Genomic DNA, 24,267 nt, shown 5'->3' on the forward strand with positions numbered 1-24,267 from the left:
TATTCATCTGTCGTGCAGCTGGGGTCTGTGGGATGGACCTCGGCACCAAAGAATTCCTGGTTCTCCTCAAGACCAGCATCTCTCCCACCCAAGGGAGTTTGCCACTGCCCGCTGCAGACACACTGGTGATTTCAACCATGGACAGAGCTATGTGTAGCAACAGCAGGAGCCTTGCTCTGGTCATCACTGCATCCTGGAGCCTCACATGCAGCATGACACAGAGAATTCAACAAACCTTTGATAAACAAATTGTAGATGCTCCTCAACCCTGAAGGTGAATGAGTTCACCTACATCCTCACACCCAGCAAAGACCCCTTGCAGACATCCACTTTAATTTTTCCCATGAAGAGCAAAACCAGAACAATCAAAACCAGTGACCGGGTTTCATGCCCTCAGTGCTCATGGCCAAGTTAAGTTCTGCAACACAAGAAGAAGTGAAGAAGGAAAATAAGATACAAACTGATTAACTGATAAGGACCATATCTTCTTTATTTTCATCTCTACCCAGTGCCTGGGACACGGCAGAGAGACTGGACAACTGAACAAATGACAGGGTACCAAGTCCTGGAGCCCACTAATAGGCAGAGTGGCCTACAAGATTTGAACAAACCTCATGTTGCCATGACAAACTTCTGCAACAATTGACAAGATCCTCTGGGCAGAGAAAGTTGTGCCAAAGAGAGAGGGGGTGGCCAGACTAAGAAGGTGATACTGATCAGAAATAGCAAACGTCACAATAGCTACATTTATTAAGAACAATGTATGCCAAGCCCTTGGCTAACTAATTAATATCTCTATCTCATTGAATATTCAAAACTACCCTACTGAGTAAGTGGTAGGCTGATTCCCATTTTACAGATCAGGAAGCCGAGGTTAGCCAAGTTAAGAGGCTTTCCCAAGGTCACAATGTTCTAACTAGCGGGGGTCTCACTGTGGACCCTGCTGCTGGAGAGAGGAGGAGCACGGAAAGGGATGGGAAGTTAGAGAATGGTTTATCAGTCAGGTCCCAGGGCCCAGAACCAGGGGGTGGGGCCCTGGCCAGGAGCAAAGGTTGGCTGACCCTTCAGCAAACTCATTCCAAGGTGAATGTCAACTCACTGTTCCCTGCATCACAGCAGATGCTGGGAATCGCAGAACAATGCCATCCTGAGGCCAGAGTTCCAGGGGTGCCAGAGCTAGCCCTTGAGCCCCACCCAAGGCAGGGGCTTTCAGCCAGGATCACATTTCCCATCCTGCAGAATCTCCAGCCATTATGGGGCCACACCCTCTGAGCACCTGCCTCATGCTAGGCAGTGGGCTGATGACTCTATACACACACCCTCCCCCAATTCTGCCTGGAAACAGTAAGGAAGGAGCCATCATCTCCACTAGCAGATCAGGAAACTGAGGCTTGGACTGCCTAGCTCAGCTGCCTACACTCAGGTTCCTGTGAAATGTCCAGAATGGGCAAATCCATGGAGGCAGGTAGAAGATCAGTGGTTGAAGGGGACGGCAGGTCTGGGTTTCTTTTAGGGGTGATGAACATGATCTGGAGCTACATGGGGTGATGGTTGCAAACATTGTGAATATACTAAAGACCCTTTATACTGTATGTTTTTAAATGGTCAAAATGGTGAATTCTACATTGTATGAATTTTACCTCAACAAAAACATCTTTTTTTTTTTTTTGTGAGATGGACTCTTGCTCCATCGCCCAGAGGCTCAATCTCAGCTCACTGCAACCTCTGCCTCCCAGGTTCAAGCAATTCTCCTGCCTCAGCCTCCTAAGAGCTGGGACTACAGATGCCCGCTACCACACCCGGCTACTTTTTTAGTGGAGTATTTTTAGCAGAGATGAGATTTCACCATATTGGCCATGCTGGTCTCGAACTCCTGACCTCATGATCCACCCACTTCAGCCTAACGTCTTTTTAAAAAAGCACCTTGGAAGTATATGCCGGGCCTGGATGCAGCCTCTTGAGGAGACATGTTTCCTGTTTTCCACCTCAGTGTTGAGTCCAGATTCCACATAAGACACGGAATTCCTGGAGGGCAGGAGTGAGTTTGGCCTAAACCCTGCAAACATCCTAGTGCCAGTGGTGGCGGCAGGGGTCCGTGGAGAAGGCGCACTGTCCTCCCCACCTCTCTGCCTGCAACGCCCCAGCCTTTTGGGTCCAAGTTCCATTACACCTCGCCTGTTCCTATTTTGACAGAGGTCGCTTTGTGCCACTGGTTTTAGTCAAAGGTCTCAACCTTGATTCACATGAGCAGCTTTAAATTCCCCTATAGGGTGGGCCTGGGTATCAGGTATTCTAAAGCCCCCAGGTGTTGCCAACATGCAACCACGGCTCAGGTGTCCACCAGGAGGCAGGGCTCCGAGGGCAGGGCTGTACTAAATCCATCTTCGCAGTCCCAGAACCTGCCATGGCACAACCTTGGTAAATGTTCAATAAATCAGTAGGTAAAGGTTTGTCGAGTAAATTAAAATCTGTATAAACTTGCAAGCTTTGATTATTTGCTGGACACAAATAAATAAACAGAAGACTGAAACAATGCCATTTACTGCATGGGGAGAGGAAAATTCAGTGCTTAAAAAAGATATGATACTTTTTTGCATTTGAGATGAAGTCTCACTCTGTTGCCCAGGCTAGGGTGCAGTAGTGCAATCTCGGCTCACTGCAGGGCTCAAGTGATTCTCCTGCCTCAGACTCCCGAGTAGCTGGGATTACAGGCGTGCGCCACCATGACCAGCTAAAGATCACTTTTTTAAAAGGCCGGTGATTCTAGAGGCTCTTATGGATCTCAGACTTGTCTGGAGACAGGAGTCATGCTCATACCTGCATTGTGCTTTGTACGGAGGGGAATGCAAAGCAGAGTCAGCCCATTTTATGGATGAGGGAGCTGAGCCAGTTTGGATAAGAAGTTTGCTCAAGCAAGGGTTATACAGTGACGAGAGATCGCATTTACTGTGAGTGGACACCATTCCAGGGCTGGGCCAGGCCCTCGCATGTCTGATTGGGACAACCCGCTTTGGTGGACAGGAAAACGAAGTACAGAGAAGCTCAGTGACCAGCACACATCTGGAAAGAGCGAGAGCCTGGCCCAGCCTCCAGGCCCTCCTGCTCACAGACCAGGCAAGCGGATCACAGGGCGCAAACCCTGCTCCAGCAAAAGACGAGCATCCCACACCCCGAGGCCCGAATCAATGGCAACAGTGAGCTGGGCATGAACCCAGCCCTTGAAGCAGGAGACATTCAAAGTGACATGGCCTGTGTTTGATGCCCACAGTCCCTCGTCACAGGCTCACACTGTGTCCAGCTAAGGGCTAGGGCAGCGGCATTCATGAGGTTTCATAAGGAGCCCGTCGCCTGCGGGGAAGGCGGGTCACGAGGACTGGCTTCATCTGCTGTGCCTGTTGCTCAGCTTTGTGGCGCACGAGACCTGGACCTCTTCTTTTGCTTGTCGGAAACTCATCACAACTAGGAAAATCTGGTTTGCACCAGCAGTAGGGACTTCATTTGATGGCGATGAAGCCTAGTTAAACCGTGGATTCATGTGAATATCCCAGAGCCTGGGTCCTTCCAATGGCAGCAGCTAACACCCTGGTGGTGGTGGGGCGAGGGGGCAGGGATTGAGCCACCACCTTCCTGGCACCACCTGAGTCCGCTTCATCATCCCATTCATCAGATCACAGACATCAAGAGGACCAGGGAGAAGGAGCGCCGAGTGACATCTGGTGGCTTCTTCCATGCAGTCATTCCTCAAAACCTAGCAGCATTCTTGCTTCGGCTCTCCCGCTACAACCAGCCATCACTGATCCCATCACTGAGTTCCTGCTGCAGAATGATCTTACCTCGGACCAGGGTGTCACACCTCCACCTGCCTCCACCTGGGTCCAGCCCACCACCAGCATCTCTCCCTGCACCGTCACTCGCCTGGCCCATGGCAACAGCCTCCTCACTGGGCTCCCAGCCTGCACTCTCCCCCTTCCTTCCATTCTCCAGAGCCAGTCTCTGTAAAGTACACGTGAGGGCGGGCCACGTCCCCTACTCAAAACCCACTGGCTTCTGGCTGCACTTCAGATAAAATCCAAACTCCTTCTCTAGCCTCCACGGCCCTGTGGACTCTGGGAACTGCCTCCCTGTGGGCTCACCTCCTGCGATCTTCCCTCGCAGCAGGCAGCAGCCATGCTGGCCCTTCACACACCCTGAGTGCTTCTCCACACGAGGACCTTGCACACGCTTTTGCCTCTGATGAGAACGCTCTTCCCCCAGATCTCCCTCCACTAGCTCCTCCCTTTCGGTCAGCTCTCAGCTTACATGCCAGCTCCTGTCCACATAACCTAGGCGGCCACCCAGTTACCCTTATCAAATCGCATGATTTTCTGTATCTCTGTAGCATGTTATCTTCCATTTTTCCTGCGATGTTTTTGCTTTGCTTATTTCCTATACCACCACCCCGTGCCCCCTCCTGTGTATACACAGAGCAATCAATCTACAAGCTCTGTGACTGCAGGGCCCTTCCGTCCTGTCCACCGCTCTATTCCCAGAACCTAGTACCTAGTGCCTGGCATATAGTAGATATTCAAAAATATCTGTAAGATAAGTGAATCAGTAGCTACTGAGGACTCATGATGTGCCAGGCATGTGCTAAAGATCTGGGGCTATCACTGAGGACCCAGCAGACACTGGACAATTGTGTGCATCTAACAAAGGATCAAGCATTGGTCAAATGATTAGTTACATGTTTAAAAGGTGGAATAACTGCTACAAAGGAAAATGAAAAATTCAAAGAGTGTGTGCATGGATGTGTGTGTGTGCATGTCGAGGCAGGTGGTATGCAAATGTAAGCAAATCCTCTGACACTCCTCCATCAGGGGTGGTGTCTAATTACCCACTGTTTGCATATGAGCCAGCCGTGGTTGCTTGATTCTAAAAAACAGAATGCAATGGATGTAATGCTGGGTGATTTCCTCAACTGCATCATCAAAAGGGAGACAGCTCCCATCAGCCTCTCAACCTTGAAATGCAGCCACCATGTTGTAAGGAAGCCCAGTTCATAAGGCGGCATCACATGGAGATGTAAGAGTGAACAGCTCCAGCTCAGGACCCAACTGACAGCCAGCATCGACCACCAGACATGACAGAGGAAGACTTCAAGGTGGTCCCAGCCCTGGCTAACAGACTACGGCTGCATGAAAGACCCCAAGCAAGAACCTCCAGGTGGAGCCAGTCAACTCCTGCAGCAGTGAGAGAAAGAAAATACATTGGTGGTGTAGATTTCGGAGTAGTTTGTTCTGCAGCCCTAAATGACCAGAACAGGGCCTAGTGTGAAAGTCAGGGAGGGTCTTCCTGAAGAAGGAATGGGAATCTGAGCTGAGATCAGTATGAGTTAAGGTTCTACTTCGAGGGAGAGGCTGGCGGACAGAAGGACTGTGTGTGCAAAGGCTTCAAGACGGGAAGGAGTGAGGCCCAGGGAAGAAAAGGAAAGGAGGTCTCTGAAGCTGCCTCTCAGCAGTGGAGGGGAGAGTTAGGCAGGGGCCACAGCAGGAACTAATCAGATAGCCTTGAATAACCTCCCTTCCTCAACTGCTGGGCAGCCTGGAATAAGTGACTCACCCTCTCTGAACTTCTGAGCTCCTCATAAAAATTGCCAATAATACCACCTATTACAAAGAAGGGTTTGAGGATTAAATGAGATGAGGAGAGCAGAGCTTCTCTCCAACAGTCCCGGGAACTAAGTACTGGTTTCTTTCTAGTGTCCTGGGTGAGTAAAAGGGAAGCATCATTGAACTTCCTCGGTCTAGCATGTCTCTTTCTCTGTTGAAACTTTTCCTTTGACACATAGGAACCAGGTGACCCTATTCCTGGCTCCACCACTGTTGTGTGACCTTTGAGGAGTCACTTAACCTCCTTCCAATTTTTCCAAGAACAAAATAAATGCCCCATTAAAATCTCTATCAGCGCTTTGAACTCCTTCAAGACAGGCACTATGGAAATGCAGGCTCACGCCTCTGTTCTGCCACAGCTATTTTTGGCCCCATCAGCCTTGGAAGCAGGTCTCACAGAGGGGGTGTACGTCCTTTGCTTGAGGGCTGACACACCTCTCCTTCCATGGCCTCCGCCATCTGATTCACAGGCGGGGACGGCTGGGCCATGGCTGACATTTACAAAGCAAGCCCAGGTCCTGGGCTCTGGCGGCTGCTGAAGGCTTTTTGTTCAGGCCACAAGCAGGACTCTGCCTCTGCCAGGGTTCATTCACTCCTACCCACGCCTCCCAGAAATACTTCACCAGGGACACCTGACACAGGATCACACACCTGGCAAGGGCTGCCCCGGAAGAGACACAGGTGGGACTCTGAAAAAACCTTTATCCTATCGAAGATCCAGGAGAGTCTACACCTCCTCTGAGAGCCCATCTCATCCTCAGGGTGTGGAATCTGATGATCCTATCTCAGCAGAGAGATGCTGGAACACTGCTGAAGCCACTCCCCATCTGGAGGTTAGTAACCTATTCTCGTGTCTACTGCTTGCATTAGAATTACTTATGAGCTCCCATTTATCGTGTCATAACTGCGTTCCAGGCTCTGTGCTATGTTAGTTTTATGGCCTCGAATGCTCCCCACCACCCATGTGCAGCAGGTGGGGTTGTTAACCCCATTCCACAGATTTGCAAATTGAGGCTCCAAGCAGTTAAGGATTCCTTGCCCAAATCACTTACCTAATGAACAAGGGTTGGACCCCAGGTCTAGAGGGCAGGAAGCCAGGCTCTGAGCCAACATGCTATAACACCACCTTTAAGTTTCTGCCCAGGATGGCCTGGTTAATATCTAATCACGACAATTCCTCTGCAGGTAGGAATCATATGAGAAAATGGAGGCTCTGAGAGGATGTGACAGGGCCAGGGTCTGCGCTAGGAGTGAAAGGGCTGGGCTGACCCCAGAGCCCCTTCCTGGGACTGTCATTCTCCAGGGCACAGGTTCTCAAAATGTGCTCCCATGACCGACATGCCAGCATCACCTGAGAATGTAACTGAACTGCAGGTCCTCGGGCCCCACCCCAGACCTGCTGAGTCAGGAATTCTGGGGATTCACTCCAGTGATCTGTTATTAAACGAGCTCTCCAGGCGCTTCTGATACAAGTTCAAGTTGGAGAACCCCTGGTCGAATGCCCAGACTCAAAGTGAGCATTGTGGGCAGAGCCTGAAAAACAAGAGCAGAAAGTGGAGATGCTGCTCCAGAACCTTCTGCTTCACTAGAACCCTCGCCATGCTCTTTCTCCATGGCAGGCAGGGCTCAGGGTAGGGCTACTGGGAGCAGAGCAGAGATTTGGGTCCACCCCAGAGGAACAGGAGGCCAAGCTGCCCCGCCAGCAATGAGGCCGGAGGAGGGAAGTCTGGGCTCTCAAAACATTCATGGTTGCTAGGCGCTGTGGCTCACGCCTGTAATCCCAGCACTTTGGGAGGCCGAGGCAGGGGGATCACCTGAGGTCAGGAGTTTGAACCAGCCTGGCCAACATGGTGAAATCCTGTCTCTACTAAAAATACAAAAATTAGCCAGTTGTGGTGGCTCACACCTGTAATCCCAGCTACTCAGGAGGCTGAGGCAGAAGAATCACTTGAACCCAGGAGGCAGAGGTCGCAGTGAGCCGAGATTGCACCACTGTACTTCAGCCTGGGTGACTCTGTCTCAAAAAAAGAAAAAAAAAACTCATGGCAAAATAGAACAAAACCAACACCCCCAAATAAACATAACAAAAAACAACTTGAAAATCCACTGCTGCCTTTGCCAGAAGAAGGGTGGTCTGGCAGTAGGGTGACCCGCTGTAAACCCGCTGTTCCATTTTGTCCAGGACTGAGGGGTTTCCTGGGGCATGAGACTTTCAGGGCTAAAACCTAGAGAGGCCTGGGCCAGCCAGGACAAGCAGGTCACCCCGAGGGGTGAGGCAGCAGCAGGTGCTGTCTAGATGAAGAGCAAGGCCTGCCTGGCCATGTGAAGGATGCCCTGCAAATGTTCCTGGTCATTACTTATAGCAGGGACTTCATAGGTCTGCATGAACAGGAGTTTCTCTCTCCCCTCTTTCTCCCTTTATCCCAAGACACACGCCAAAGCTCAACATGCCTGTGGATCAATGTCACTTCAGCAGGGGGCCTCCTCGCTGATACTTGGGCTGTGAATTCTGGGCCTCTGCTTTGGCCCCTCCCTCTCCTTCGTGGCCTGTCCAGCTTCCCCCTGCTCCCACCTGTCCCATTCTACCTGCGACAATTCCTCCACAGGTAGGAATCATATGAGAAACCTGAGGCTCTGAGAGGAAGTGACAGGGCCCGGGTCTGCGCTGGGAGTGAATAAGAATTCTCCCCTGTCTTTCCGGGTCCACCCTCCCTGCCCCTTTTGGAATTACGTATCCCTTTCCCAATAGCACCTCTTTATTCCCCAAGTCTGGCTTGCACTCATAGGCTGCTCTTCCTCAGAACGCTTTCCACAGGATGATTACAGCAATGGATGCCTGTCTAGTTTTCAGAAGTAGTTTCAGGAACCCTCAAGTCAACCCCATGAGGTGGGTGTAGCCCATGAACCTGTTTTATAGAGGAAGAAACGGAGGCTTAGGTTAACCGGCTCTCTTAAAATCACAAAGAGGAAAGAGCAGGGCTAGCATGCTAACACAGGCTCAAGAAAGGCTCATGGAATCAGCCTCTTATGCCAAGTCCTTGGTCTATCTTGACCTGGGCCCTGCTGATGTAGGCAAGTCCGTGTGTGACTCTGTATCCCTCAGGCTGCCCAACACAGGGCTGGACATAGAACAGATGCCTGGCAGATGCTTGCCAGGTGAATGAGAGGCCTGTGTGAGTGGCAAGAAAGCAAAGGCTATCAGATGAACAAATGGGACAGGGACTAGCACATGCCTGGAGCCAGTGAATCCAGAGAGATGGCAGGAAAGGACACTCCTATGAATACCTTCTGCAAATGACAGTCCACTGGCCCATGAACTCCATGAGGGCAGGAGCTGTCTGCTGCTCACTGCTGGCTCCCTGGCCCTGGCACCATGCCCCACACTCGGAGCTCAGTGCATACCTGCTGAGAGACAGCAGAGGCTCCATGGCACTGAAGCCCTGTGCCCTCTGAGAGACATGAACCCTTTCAGGGTTATATAGCAGGCACTTGTATTTTATGATTGGCAGAAGTTGTGAATGTGGCCACAGCTCTGACATTCATTGGGCACTACTTGTGTGCAGGGTTCTGGGCTGAGCTCAAGGAGGACCAAGAGAATGAATAAATCACATTCTCCACCACTGGTCTAATCCACCTTACATGCCCTCCCTGCCTGGTAGCCATGATCTCATTTTTGGTTATAGCCTTTCCATCCAGATTTTCCTTTGGGAAAGAAACTATCTCTCCCTGAACCCCTATCTACACATCCCAGCTCCAGGGGTGGTCACATGGCCCAGGCCTGACCAACCAGCATATTCTATCCCAGAAGTCACCATATTGGCCCACGGGTGAGCACATGACCCAAGCTGGTCCAGTGAAAGTCAGCCTCAGGACTTCCTGTGGACCACTGGGAAAGAGAAGGTCTCTTCCTAGGGAGACTACTGACTATAAGGCTGATGGAATGCTGGAGCCTGGAGCTACAGGGACTGAGCCAGCCTGAGAGAAAAGGCAACCCAGGAGAAATCAGGAGAGAGCAACAGAGACAGAAATCCAATACCGTCATCATTTAGACCACGGATTTAGCAGCCCTGCTGCCTGCACATCCTGATACATGTGCCCACAAGCTGACATCTTTCTCCCTATTTTTTATATTGCTTAAGCTACTTCAAGGTGTGTTTTTGCAACTTGAAACTGAGAAAGTCCTGCCATACAGAGCTCTCCTCTCTTACTCTCCTCTCCCAAGAAGCAGCTTCAGTCCCAAAACACAACATGAGTTCTCCCCTCTCTACTCCACCAAGCACTCTCCTCTGACCTCCTCCCATCTCTGTAGCCCCCAACCTGGCTTCAGGCCCTCTTGGATGGCCTGGGGTCTGAATGATCTCAAGAGACCCCCAACTGACTCCAGTCTGCCCGCTCAACCCCAATCCACTCCAATCAACCTACACTGTCAAAACAGTTGATCTTTCTGAAGCAGACAAAATAGGCGCATGTCACTTCGCCACTTAACACCTTTGTAGGCTATCACTGCCCAAAGCAGTTTCCTAAGGCATCAGGCCCGTGTCCCTGCAGCTATGAGAGCTGATTTTAGATGGTACATGAACCCAGCACTCAAACACATTGAAACCTATAACAAGAAACTTAAGCTCTTTTTGATTCTCACAGACTTCGCAATTACTTTACAGAGAAGGTCTCAGCGCTGTGCCGCTGTGGCTTTGGCATCTCTCTATCACTTGCTTCTCTCCCTCTGTAACAAACAGAGAGAAAGCCTCAAGCTCAGAACCTTCCAAAGAAGGCTGAAATTTTAAAACCTTGGTTTGCTTCCATTGCATTTATTTTTATGGTCACCTTCTATTTATGCAAGTGGTACCGGTTTCTCATTTACAGTAGTTTTATAAAGATAAGGAAATTAACTTGTATAAACACAAAAGTGAGTTTATTTAAGGGAAAAAATAAGGCAAATGAGATGGTACTTGGATGCAGTTCATTGTTAGGCAAACAAGGACCCATAGGATGAAGCGCAATCCACTCAGCCAGGCACACGAGGCCCTTCCAGGTCTCCTCTTTGGCCACCCTTTCAAGCCACTGAAGGGCTTGTGACTCCCGAGAAGAGTCTCACAGAGCCATACTTCCAAGCCTCTGTCCACTCTGTTCCTTCTGCCTGGTTGCCCTTTTCCCCCAACCTCCTTAGCAACCTGGGACAATCCCATTTATTCTTAAAGACTCCTGTCAGTGTTACTGTTTACTGGGCTAGGGTTTTGCTTAACTACTCGGGAATTCCCAGTGCACCTGGCAAACCATTTCTGTGTTCTCTCAGGCCCCTCTTTGTGGGTTGCTGACAGGATGGCCTTCCCTGGGAGAGCTGAGATTCCAGAAGGCCAGGACAGTCCTTCTCCTGTCTGACACAGATGCTCAGTGAGCACAAGATAACCTCAAGGGATCCAGCTGGGGAATGTGGATCATCAAATACAAACCACTGGGAGACTATGTCCCCTGGGACCCAAACATGGGAGAGTGAGGAGTTCCAAAGGAAGGGAAGGGAGTGATCACCAAGGGGAGGTGCCCGAGGCCGGGCCCCACAGTGCAGGCCCAGGGATTCTTTCCAGAGAGAGGAGGCCAGTGAGCATCTCGGGACAGAAGGATCCGGCAGAGGCCTGGAACAGAGGGCCTGGCAGGCGTAGGTTCTCAACTGTAACTTGCATTTGAACCACCTCAGGACTTGTTATTGTGACAATTCCTAAGTCCCACCCCAAAAGCTCTGGCTCAGTCGGTTTGAAGTGGGCCCATGAAGATGCATTTTAAAACAAATGCTTTGGGTTATGCTGAAGCAGGTCGTTTGAGGGCCAGGCTTTGAGACACACTGGGTCACAGGCTGTCAGGGAAGGATGGAGATAGGTAGAGGCCTCACAGTCAAAATGCAGAAATTCACATCAATTGCAAAGATCCTCCAGAACACCGCATCACTGACTGGATACCAAGAGGCTAGAAACGCAGCCTCCCAGAGAACAAGCTTTGTGCCAAGGTTATTTAAAATACATCCCAAATAATTCCATGGAGATGTGTTTAATGAGATAGATGAGAGCATGATCACGGACATCCTTCAGGCGGGAACTTGAAGGAGCCACGCGAAATACAGAGCCTCCTTTGGAGAGACCTTATCAAGTAGCAATTGTAAACAGGGAATTTTACCATGTAGAGGTCAGGGCTGAGGCCATTTCTGGCTAAAGAAACGCTCCTTTGTTTGAATGATCGTGCAATCAAATTGTTCAGAGATGGAATCGTCCAAGGCAAACAAGTCAAAGAGGTTTTAGCAGAATTCGGTGCACATGGTTGAAAGGCATCTTGTAACTTTGCTCCCAGAGCGTTGACTTTGGTTCTACCCTAACTGCCTCCTTAAATGTCAATTATAATAGAGAAACAGAACTGTGTGCTGAGGGAGGGGGGTTATTTAGACCAGTCCCCAGCAGCTGCCCCCTTTAAAGATCTGGCCTTCGGAACAATCCAGGCCAAGTCACTCATCAAATGGAGATTGACTTTTATCTGATTAACTGATGGAGAAACATCCTTCTCCATCCTGCAGGAGCATTCTGTGGGAACGGCGTTTTGCAGACTGCAGGGAAAAGTTGGGCCTTGGCTTCCCTCCTGCTCGGCCAGTGGAAAATTACAAAGGAGGCAGGGCTGCCCTCGGCCACGCTCACTGGATCTTCGTGGGCCCAGGAAAACACAAAGAGAAACCCAAAAATGGAGTGAGCCATTACCTACCTGGGGCAGAGAGGAGTCTGGGAGGCGGCGGGGGCGGGGGTGGCGGGGGCAGCGGGGGAGGGGGCCGGCACTGACAGACGTGTCGGCAGCTGTCAGTCACCTTGGAGCAGGACTTCTGGGGCTCACCGTGCGTCACCTGTGGACATGGGCACACATACCCAAGAGAGGGAGAAGACAGTAAGGCAACTAGAAGCCGAAACGAGCCCAGGCCACCCTGTCCCCTGCCAGGCTGGGACTTGGGATTCCTCTCCAAGACAAAGGTAGGAAGAATTGACAGAAGTTGGATTGGTTCAAAGGGGACAGTGCTGATGGGTGCTAGCCTGGCTGGTTTGGAGACCGAGGTTTTCTTCCTAGCTCTGCCAGAGACCAGCTACGGGACCCTGGGCCAGTGATCTGGATATGAATGAGAAGTAGACAAGAGCTGGAAGGCTGACTGTAGAATTTCTCCATGCTACAAATGAGTAAACTGAGGCCTAGGCAGAAGTAGCTGCCCAAGAGTCTCACACTTGGAGAATGAGACCCTTTACGTCCTCTGTGCTCTAAGCCCAACCACTTCTCCTGTCTTCCTTGCTACAGCCCAAGGACAAGACCTGGCCTTCTCTCCAGCCCTCACTCCTGATGACCTTTTTGTGTCTACTCTGGGGCAAGGCCCCCCCAATCTTGAGGAGAAACGTCACCCCGTGAGGCCTCTGCTCCTGTGTCCCACGTGACCAAAGGGAGCCGAGCAACCTGCTTGATGCTTTCCACTCAGCGTCCCGGTGGTCTTGTGAGAAGGGCACCCCACCAAACCACCTGCATCCCCCCGGCAAGCCCCAGATGCTGCCCCACCCATCATGGGTTCATGTGGCCTACAAGGTCTGCAAGGGGCAATCCCTGACAACCTCTCTCCCCATCTCTCTGCCCTCATTCTCTTCTTTCAGTTCCGGGCCCCTGGCCTCTGCAATTGCTGCTCCAGTGGTGGTAATGTTCTCCCATCCCTACCCCTGCTGCGCCCCTGCCTCAGCTTGGCATGTCTCTGACCTCTTTATCCAGCTGGATTCTTTTGTATGGGCTGTCCTGGCACCAGGTTCCTCTCTAGGGGCAGAAATCTTATTTGGATATTACCTGCTTTATACGTATCTTCACCATGGCACTGTGAGCTCACTGAGGGCAGAGAAGGCCTTTTTCCTTCTCTGTCACTATCATAAATCAGCATTTAAGGGAATGCCCACCAATTTGATAAATCTTTCGTGAATGAATGAATGAATATGAAAAACTGGGCCAGAATCTACGCCTCTTGAATCCTGGCCTGTTTTTCCAGCACCAGTCTCAGCTTCCTCATCTGTAAACGAGGAAGTGTAGCCAGAGTGAGCAGTGCTCCACCAGCCCTGGATGTACATTGGAAGCTCCCTGGTGGTTTTAAAAAATACTAATGAGCCTCACCCACACGGATTAAATCAGAATTTTGTAGGTGGAGCTGGGCCTGGAGATTTTGCTTAAGCTTCCCAGGTTAAACTTCTTATGCAGAGCCAGCATGGGAACTGGGTGGATGGATTAGACTGACTGCCAGTGTCCCTGGCTCTACAGAGTACCATAAATCCATGAGTCTGATGTTTTATGCCTGTCCCAGGGAACAAGCTGGTTTAAAAGCACGAAGAGTTGCCAGTCACCCTCCACCTCCCTGACGACCACGGTTAATTTCTGTATCATCTCTGAGCCACTAGAAACCAGAACTCCACTTTCCCTGTCACTAGCCCTGTGTGGCCTGCCTCGGAATGCTGATCCGGCCCCTCTGCCACGTGGCTGGGAGAGCCCCTGGGGCTAGGTGGCTCCCATCACACCTGGGAAGATGTGAATAAGTAATGTGGGTAATATCAGCTGGGGTGGCAGCAGGAAGTGGGCTGATTTACAGCCCTGGTTTAATATCCACGAGGCTAAAAGGCTCCTGCTCATCACCTTTTAATGTTTTTAAAGGGCCATTGACTGCATTTCAAACCCTGGAAAGCAATCTTCTCTCCCACTGGGAAGAGCATACCGTCAGATGGTGGCCTCTGCTCAATTATTTTACAGAAACGATTAACTCCTTACATGTCAGTGGGAAATCCACCGGCTTCTAGACCGGTGCCATTGTTAGATGTCCCGTCATCAAGCCTGTGCCCCTCTAGATTCTGACCTTCTGAGACCCTGGGGTTTGCTAGAAAGCTTCGTTCTCCTAACAGCTGGCCTCTGAGACCACGTCTCCAATGCACTCTACCAAGTGTGTGAACTTCAAGCAATACCATTGCCAGTGCAATTATTTTCTCACTCTCCAAGGTGCAATTTATGAGAGAGAGTTCAAGAAGAGCACATTTGTTTAACCTGGCCCGACACAATGACCTATTTTTGTGAGAGGATATGAAGGCACAGATGTATAAGAGTGTTTAATGTGATGAAGTTCTAGGCAGAAAAATCAGGGCCAAATTTCAAGGCTGCAGGAGGAGTGAAGGAGCGCACAGCATTTAAAAAATTGATAGCTCGGCTGGGTGCGGTGGCTCACGCCTGTAATCCCAGCACTTTGGGAGGCTGAGGCGGGCGCATCACTAGGTCAAGAGATTGAGACCATCCTGGCCAACATGGTGAAACCCCGTCTCTACTAAAAATACAAAAAATAGCTGGGCGTGGTAGCGTGTGCCTGTAGTCCCAGCTACTCAGGAGGCTGAGGCAGAAGAATTGCTTGAACCCGGGAGGCGAAGGTTGCAGTGAGCCAAGATTGCACCACTGCACTCCAGCCTGGACACCGAGCAAGACTCCATCTTAAAAAAGAAAAAATTGATAACTCTCGCCTGTAATCTCAGTACTTTGGGAGGCTGAGGCGGGCGGATCATCTGAGGTCAGGTGTTCGAGACCAGCCTGGCCAAACTGGTGAAACCCTGTTTCTACTAAAAAAAATACAAAAATTAGCCAGGTGTGGTGATGCGCACTGTAGTCCCATCTACTCAAGAGGCCGAGGAAGGAGAATCACTTGATCCCAAAGGTCAAGGCTGCAGGGAACCAAGATCATGCTACCACACTCCAGCCTGGGTGACAGAGGGAGACTCCAGTCTCAATAAATAAATAAATAAGTAAATAAATAAAATTGATAGCTCTGGCTAGGTGCGGTAGCTCAAAACTATAATGCCAGCACTTTGGGAGACTGAGGTGGGCAGATTGTTTGAGCCCAGGGGTTCAATATCAGTCTGGGCAATAGAGTAAGCCCTCATCTCTACAAATTTATTTTTAAATTAGCTGGGCATGTAGGCATACACCTGTAGACCCAGCTACTCCATGGACTGAGGTGGGTGGATTGCTTGAGCCCAGGAGGTTGAGGCTGCAGTGAGCTGTTGCAGCCCACCACCCTCTAGCCTGGGCAACAGACCCTGCTTCAAAAAAAAAAAAAAAAGTAATGGTTCTCAGTCTCTTGTATAAAGGCCTCTCTGAAACATGAGCAGGCACAATTGCTTAGTCAACTGTTCTCACTAAAGCATCATGTCTGGTCCGTCCTTATGCCTGAGGGCTGGGTCCTCACGGCCGTGTCCTGATAGTTTGGTTCAGTCCAAGCCTGTGGCATCTGAGCCTGCCTCGACTCTGTGTTACTTGGACCCCATATCCACTTGCCAACTTCTCTCCATCCTTCAAACCCATCTCTTGAACAGTCTTCTTGGGTGTTCATGCAAGAACTGGACTGAGATTTTTTTTTCTCTCTCTCTTTTTTTTTTTTTGAGACAGGGTTTAGCTATGTTGACCAGACCGGTCTCAAATTCCTGGGCTCAAGCAATCCTTCTTCTTGGGTAAAGCCATCCTAAACCCTCCCCCACCCCAAATTAGACTCACCTGCTCAGTGCTGCTGCTTAATTCTGCAAACCCTTCTGTCTGGGGCATTTCCTTGCTGTTTTGTAATGCGTATCTCTCTACACTAAGTTGTGTCTTAGGGCGGGCAGGTAGATGAGTACTTTATTAATCCTGAACAATCATGACTTTCTGAGCCCTACTATGTGTCCCTCATGGGTTCATGCTCCCATTTCTCCCTGGGCATAACTGGGAGAGGTAACTGATACTATCGACTCTTAACAGGTGGCCCGCAGGCTCAGCGAAGCTAAATGATGCACCAAAGTTGCCCAGGGCCCAGCATTCAGTCGGTGCTCAGTGAAAAGGTGCACTGCTCACCAGCGGAGAAACGTGGACCTGTCCTGTTCCCCAGTGCTGGTTCCACCTGGGGGTTCTGTTGATTCGCAGTGTTGTATTTAGACTAATAGAGAGGAAGCCTCAGGTGTCCGCAGCTTGTCTCAGCACCTGGTGTGGTTGGTTTCTATCTTGGGGAATTTCAAAAGGAGAAGAAACTTGGCCCCCGAAATAAGCTGCTCTTAGCTGGACTTCGTTAAGAAAGAGCAGAGGCCCAGAAAGTTCAGTGACTTGCCTGAAGCCCACAGAATGCAGGCTGGTATCGGTTCTTCCTGGGACCACTTCTTATTCCAGTTTCACCATCACCTGCCTTCCAGGCCCTGCTCTGCAGTGCTCTCCTGCAGCCAGAATCCTGTAAATGCTGTGGTTTTGAGAGTGGGCTGAGCCACAGGTACGTCCTGGAGTCTCCTGGATTTGGTGCCTGGAGCAGGGGTCTGAGGACACAGTGCTCCCAGCATCAGTTCCCTCTTCTCCAACCACCATCCTACTCCTGGGTGAATCGGTGCAGTTTTGGGTCCAGCGGACGTTGCCTCCTAAACCATCCTTGAATCCATCTACTCCTCTCTGTTTCCTCTGCTGCCACCTGAACCAGGCCACCAGATCTCCAGTCGGCAGCACCCGCCTCTCTCTATTTGCCAGATAAAATAGAAGACACCCTATGACATTTGAATTTCAGATAAACCACAAATAATTTTAAAGTATATCCTCAATATTATATGGGAGATATGCTTAAAAAAAAATTTGTAGTTTATTTGAAATTCAAAGTTAACTGGATTTCCTGTATTTTCTTTGCTAAATCTGGCCAGTCTCCCCTTATCTACCTCTTTGCCCCTGCCTTGCATCCTCCCTGCATCCATCCTTTATGCAGGAACTGGACTGGGATTTTGCTCTCTCTTTTTTTTGAGACAGGGTTTCCTAATGTTGCCTGGGCTGGTCTACAATTCCTGGGCTCAAGCAGTCCTCCCACCTTGGCCTCCCAAAGTGTTGGGATTACAGGCATGAAGCACTGCAACCAACCTGGACTGAGATTTCTAAAATACCAACCTGAGTGTGTCATCTCTTACTTAAAACCCTTTCCTTAAAACGATGTCCATAGCCCTCAGGATCAAGTCCAAACTGCAGGACACTATGTTAGTGGCTTACAACAGTGGCCTTACCCGGTGCTTCTTTCCCCTGGGTCTTCCAAAGTCCCTCTCTCCTCTGGCCTTGGGCTGTGCCCTCTGCCTGGACATCTCACCCTCATTTGCATCCTAATTTCTTATCCTTCCTGTCTCAACTGAAGCACCAGGCCTGTGAGGCTTCTCTGACTCTTGCCCCAGGTGCAAGCTGTTTGTTCTTGCTGCGCTCTCTTGATGATAATGACTCGTTTAATTAGCTCTACAGTGCCAAACTATCAGTGCATAAGGGCAGAGACCACTAAACCCCTTGCACTTAACAAAGGGCCTCGAATACAGTAGGTGCCCAATAAATGCTGCCGAATCACTGACTACTGTAGAAAGGGTTCAACATCATTTGGGTCTGGGGTAGCTTCGCATCAGCACACAGAGACCCATAAGGCCAGATAAGAGGCTGTCTCTCTATTGCTTTAGGAGGGCAGCCACAAAGATGATGGCTTCTGGCATCTTTCATGGAGACAGGCCAGCACCACTGTAACTTGATGAGACACACTCCTGTCACACCTAATAAATTTGCCAGCCTGTCATCCTCTTCCCTTGCAAAAAAAAAAGGAATCATCTGGAAGTGAACTTAGAAGAACCTAAATCACAGAAGCTCAAAATCTCGATTCCAGACACATTAAAGAAATATATAGGGTGGAAAGGTTAAGGAATGCTCCCACCAACCCTTCTGGCAATTTAAATATCGTCTGACTTTAATGATTAAGTTTCTTATCAACTAGCAGCAGCCAGAGGCTTAAGGCTGATTTCAAGTTAAGAACCTGATGCTTTGGGGGACCCCAGGTCTCTTGCCTCATCCACGATCTCATTAATCATAGGACTTTGTTATGTTGGCCTTGTCCTTCCAAATGTTCTCCTGGCAAAATGCTCATGGAAGGGCAGATAGCTCTGAGTTCTTTCTCTAGATTAGAGAAACTCCTATGACATGATAGATTTTATTTTCTCCACTTAAAGAGAAACACATGGCTTCATGCATTTCCATTTTTTTCTTCCCTCCTACGTTCTCCTGGATTCAGCTCCTCTGCTCAAAGCCAAATCCATTCATTTCAAAACCCCCCTTCCCTTGATTTCTCTGTCCCTATCATTTGTAAATTAATTTTTCCAGAGCCTCAAGCCAAGATTTTACCCATTCTACTTATCTGGAGGACTCCTTTCTTAATTGATTTTTATGAAAATTGATTTGTATTGAGTAAGAGCATCTGAAATACACACACACACACCTGCTTGTGTAAGTACTGCCTGGCTGAAGGACACTTAAAAAACTGAACTGCTTTCACAAAATTATTTCTTCTGGGGGGGGTGCGGGGTGCTAGTGGGTCTTCTGTTTAGATCCTATGAGCTCACACAGTAGAATTCTAGTCTTGGAGACTGGCAAGCTCATTACGTTGCTCTCCACCCCAGCTGAAGAAGTCTTATGGAAGAGAGAAAACTGTAAACAAACAAATATAAAAACTAAGTGAACTCAATATCTGAGGTTCAGCTGAAAGTTGAACCAGGGAAGCTGGTCCCAAGCCCCTGAAGTGTTTAGAAGTGACAAAATCCTGGTTCCTGAAGAGGCACAGCTGAGTTTAATAACTGCTGTTTCACACATTAGACAAAGCTGTCAATTCCGAAAGGAAAACAATTGTAAGCGAGATGGAGGCAAGCCAGAGAAGAGAGCAGAAGACGGGGCTGGGAGTAGGGGGCGCCGAGCAGCGTCTGACCCTCGCTCTCGATGGGCAGTCACCCAGGCCGTCATCCAAAGGACTGACTGAGCAAGCTCCCGGCAGGGCCCCAACATCTGGGGCAGCTCATGGACCTCAGTAGACTGGCAAGTGGTCTTGCCCCATCCCTTTTTTTCTTGGTCTATCACCTGTACTCAGAGCAACCATGTGAGTGGTCCCCAACCCCCAAAATGCCACCAGGAGAACATGAGGCTGCAAATACCCCAGAGTGGATCTTCAGTGCCCAAAACAATAAAAATGTCCTCCAGAGCCAGCAGAACCTCTAACAATTCAAAAATGTCAAACAGACCACACAGTGATCAATAGAGTTACACAGCCAGCCAGGAAGAAGACCCGTATTACTATTACTCCCACCGACAACGGCAGCAAACACTGCCAGGTAGTGTTCTCATGGTCCAGGCACTGCACGAAGTAATCCTTACCGGCATTATCAAGTTCTTACACTAGTATAGTCAGAAGAAGAAAGTAACTCAGAGAGGGCAAGTAGGTTGCCTAAAGTCTCCCAGCTGGTAAGGGACAGAGCTGAAGCTAAAATTCCAGAGCTGACATCAAAGTCCACCTTGTCACCTCTCCTCTGTACCAGTGACCCTGCACATTCTGGGGGCGGGGAGGGAATAGGGACCATCTCCTTGAACCCCCTCTCTGACCCTAAGAGGTAACTCCAGTTAATGGCTGCCTGGCCTCTGCGCTGGGATCTAAGGGACCCAGGGTGAGAGAGGCATCCCTGGGCGGTCCTGACAGATGGGCCACCACGCATTATCTGTCCCCATCCTCAACTCCGCTACCTACAAGAACCCGGCCCCCTCCTGTGCTGCAGACCAGTTTAAGAAAGCTAAAGTTCATCAGTGGTTCCGGTGGGAAAGAAATAATATATACCCCGGGGACCATTTTTCTTTGTAAGTTTGTTTCTTTGCTGAATGTCTGCCCTAGAATGTCATCATCGGAAGGTATTCTCTGAGCCCCTTTCCCTTCCAAGGCCATGTCCTGCAGGCTTTAGGCCACAACTGAAGCCTCTCTTCGGAGTTTCTTATCTTTTCAGGGACCCTAGCAGCTTTTCTTTTCCCAAGCTCTCCGGAGGACCAATCAGTGGTGCGGCTGCAGGAAGCCAGGGTCTCAGGAGGGAAGGGACAGCTCGCCCCTCGCCCAGGAGGCCCTCCCAGCCAGTGCGCAGCCCGCGCGTCTCACCTGCACGAAGCCCCAGAGCGGGTGGAGCGCGCAGTGCAGCAGCAGCGAGGACCAGCAGCAGCCACGGCGCAGCACCAAGTCCCGGAGGAGCATCTCGGCCCGCGGCGCCCGCTCCTGGGGCGAACTGTCAGGAGAGCAAGGCTCGGGTCAGGCGGACACCGCGCGAACACTTTCCGCGCAGCGCACCAACATACCTCCCAGCCCGGGTCGGGCGGGGACGCCCCGCACCCCGGGGCACGCTAGTAAACCAAGCCTGCACTTACACTCCGCCTTACACCTTCACTGACTCTTCGTGCACCCCAGAATCCCAGAATTCACACCCTTTTCCTATGCACATCCCCAGAATCCCTCGTGTACACTTTAGCTCCGCACACAGCTCCAGGATACTGCGTGCATACCTTGGCCCCATGCATACCTCCAGAAACAGCCAAGCACACTTACTAAGCCCCATGAACCCCCAGAAGCAGCCATGTACAACTCACTCTCACTGTGAGCACACTTCAAACCCGGCGGGCACTACTCACCCTGCGCGCACACCCACAGAAACAGCTGTGCACACCCACTGATCCCCGTGCACACCTACCGACCCCTGCCCGCACCCTCGCTGACCCTGCATGCACGGCACCAAGAAATCACACGCTGCGTGCACCCTCACTGCCCGGCCGGCCTCATTGCGCACACTGCAACAGAGGCACCTCCGTGCGCTGCCCCTCTGCACGCCCCCGCCCAGCCCCGATCTCCCGCTCCCGGGCGTGGGTTTCCCCCCCCACGCCTCCATCTCCGCCCGCACCCTTGCAACGCCTCACGCCACCTTGCCTGGCGGCGGCCCCAGCCGATCCTCGGCTCGGGAAAAAGAGGTCCGCGTTCCCCCGCGGCAGCTCTGTTGCCGAGCCGCCGGACAGCCCCCATTTAAAGCCAGCCGCCTCCCCAGTCCCCCGCCCTCTAGGCGGGGCCTCGGTCCTCACCCTGGCGGCTGCGCGGGCGCCCGGGGGCTTCACATGCCGGGGAGGAGCGCCCGGCGCTGGAGCAAAAGTTTGCGCGCCGGTTGGGCCTCCCCGGCGGCTGAGCAGAGGACTGGGAGCGGCGTCCTCGCACGGGGCGCAGGGCGCGGTGGCTCCGGGCTGCGCCTGGCCGCGAGCGGGGCGGGAGGGGCGGCACCCCGCGCCCAGGGCCGGGGCGGGCCGCCTAGGCGGAGGCAGAGGGCGGGGAAAGTCTCCTCCAAGCCGCCGGGAGCCGGCCGCGCGAGCCCTCCCCCGGCCCGCGTTGGCTCCCCGCCCTTCCCGGTGGCGCCGCGCGGCTGCCCGGGGCACGGGGGTGCCCAAGCTGCCTGCGACCCTCACGCCGGCCCGAGAGAGGCAGCGGCAGTAGGCGCCGGCAGGGAGCGCCCGCTGGGGCAGCAAAGCCGCGGGTGGAGGCGAAATAAATAATGCATGAAAAAGGAAAACAGACGTGAGCGGAGCCAGAGGCTCTCCCGCCTGCCGCCCGGTGCTGCGCTCCCGCCCGCGCTCCCCCCACCTCCTCGCCGCCGCCGCCGCCGCCGCCAGCGCCGCTGCAGTGATTCCTCGTCTCCATCTAGCGAGGCTATTGTGTATTGGGCGCTTAATTATTTATTCGCCCTGGAGGCCGAGGATTCCCAGTTCCAAGGGGTCTTGCCCCTTGCCTGCTCTTCCCCCAAGCCTCTCCCGAGGCTGCGGAAAGGTGTTGAGTTCTGACTTGAGACCCTTTTTGCGCTCCATCCCTGCGGACTCTCCCCGCCGCACTCCCGGCAGGCTCTCCTGGGCGCCAGGGCTGGAAGGTGCAGACCGCCCCTCTCCGGGCCAAGGGCCTTGTCCTCTCCTTTGTAGTCCAGCAGCAGGAACTCTTGCAACACTAGGCTGCGGCTGGAAGGAGTTGTGACGGCCCTGGGGAGAACATTTCTATTACTGCTTTTCCTCAACCATCTGCAGACTCCTCTGTTTGAGATAAGATTATCAACAAGTCGGTTCTTCGGGAAGTAGCCTGGTTACACCTCTTTCAAACAAGCTGCGCCTAGCAGCATCCCAGGCAGGCAGCCGCTCTGCTCTGGGGCGGAAGCGCATTGACGGATAGGGAGCGCCTTCCAGAAGGCCCTCAAGGCCTGGACAATCCTATTTTAAGGTTGAATGAGAGAACCAGGGGCTTAAGACGCAGAGCAGAGGGTCAGGCACTGCAGCGCATGCATGGAAGAACCCTTTACTGAGCACCTTTTCCCAGTATTTGGACACCCTTAAGCCCCTCCTATAAACACACGCTATAAACTGCTGGTTGCAGAGTATAAAGCACCTTGCAAACCAGCTTTCAGAACAATGTCTAAGCGGCCTCCTTTATGCCAGGGCGCTGCCCCAAGGCTCTTTGCCACATAAATGCTGCAGATTCTACCTCAACCAGCAAGATGCAGGGACGAATGTGAATGAGACCCTGTCCCTTCTCCCCCAAGAATTCAGGGAGACGGATAAAACCCACCATTCCACTGTGATCTGCCATGTCACTCCACTGCCCTGAGAAAGCGGAAGACTGAGGAGTGGAGGGTGGGTTGAGTAAAGGCTCCTAGGAGAGGGTGGCTTCCTGGGAGTAGGAACATCTCAAGCATCGGTAACCCTGTGCAAAGAAATGGAGACATTTGTTCAATCCTTCATTCCTTCATTCCATACGTAGCCTCCATGCGCACCAGCAGGAGCCAGAGAGAACACTGGATGCTGGGTAGAAAAGGGAACAAGAGGATATCTCACTGGGGGTGGGATAGGATGGGAGGAGGATAGGAAGAAGATGACGGGGTAGGGGCTTCCTAGGTGACTCATCATGGAGAAATGGAGCCGTTATTGGTCAGCTGAGGTCAAAATAACACTGGCTATTTGAATGCCTGTCCAGCTGAAACCAGTCGTGGAATTTTGTTCAGCATGATCTTTACATTTGACAACAGCCCCTGACATTTATCCATGGAGCTCTTTGCCACTTACAAATGGTATTTGCACCACATTTTAATTCAGTTCTCACAACTCTGTGATGTAAGTGTGATTGCCCTATGTGAGCAGTTCAGAGACCTTTGTGCCTGAGCCAGAATCACACAGCGGCTCACTGGGGGTTCAGAAATACTAACCCCCAACTCATGATGTTGGGAGAACTTAGGTAGGTTTTGTGCATTCGAAAACTTACATTGTCCAATCTTCAGTATTGCTGTAGTGGACCTAATCTATGTATCTCTTGAGGGTCACCTGGCCCCACATCCTCCTGACCCTCCTGTCACCTCCCTTAGGGTGAAGACCAGGCTCTTTCACAGGCCTCTTATGCCATGGGAGGCCTAGGAAGGGCATGGCTCCTCTCATCCTTTTCAATCAGATGGTAACCCACACCATGGCCACATGAGGTCTGCCTACAGGGGCCCGATACCTCTGCTCAGAAATACAGAGGAGTTAAAGCTTGGGGCACCATTTTGACCAATGAAGGACAAGAACTAGAAGGGACCCAGCCTATGGAGTGCACTGGTTCCATTTGGCCCATCAAGAAATGTCCAGTAGGTGCAATTGAGCAACTGGCTGTGTTTGCTTCTGAGGATGTGACCAGCTCAATAATGTACAACCTGGTGAGCACATCTACAGTCCTAGC

At 51.4% G+C, this 24,267-nt stretch overlaps 1 protein-coding gene across 1 annotated transcript in view; it reads right to left on the bottom strand.

Moving 5' to 3' along the window:
• The window catches only part of PRIMA1 (proline rich membrane anchor 1), a 67,614-nt gene extending 46,875 nt beyond the window's left edge, over positions 1 to 20,739 (bottom strand). Inside the window, exons 1-2 of the mRNA XM_021675725.2 lie at positions 20,647 to 20,739; positions 12,387 to 12,522 (exon numbers count right to left, since the gene is read on the bottom strand). Coding sequence (XP_021531400.2) covers positions 12,387 to 12,522; positions 20,647 to 20,739 — 229 coding nt within the window. The remainder of the gene's footprint in view (positions 1 to 12,386; positions 12,523 to 20,646) is intronic.
• Positions 20,740 to 24,267: the final 3,528 nt, after the last annotated feature.

The sequence above is a fragment of the Aotus nancymaae genome, unplaced genomic scaffold (assembly GCF_030222135.1).
Source record: "Aotus nancymaae isolate 86718 unplaced genomic scaffold, 86718_ANA_hifiasm-v0.15.2.pri h1tg000011l, whole genome shotgun sequence".
Classification (NCBI taxonomy): Eukaryota; Metazoa; Chordata; class Mammalia; order Primates; family Aotidae; genus Aotus; species Aotus nancymaae.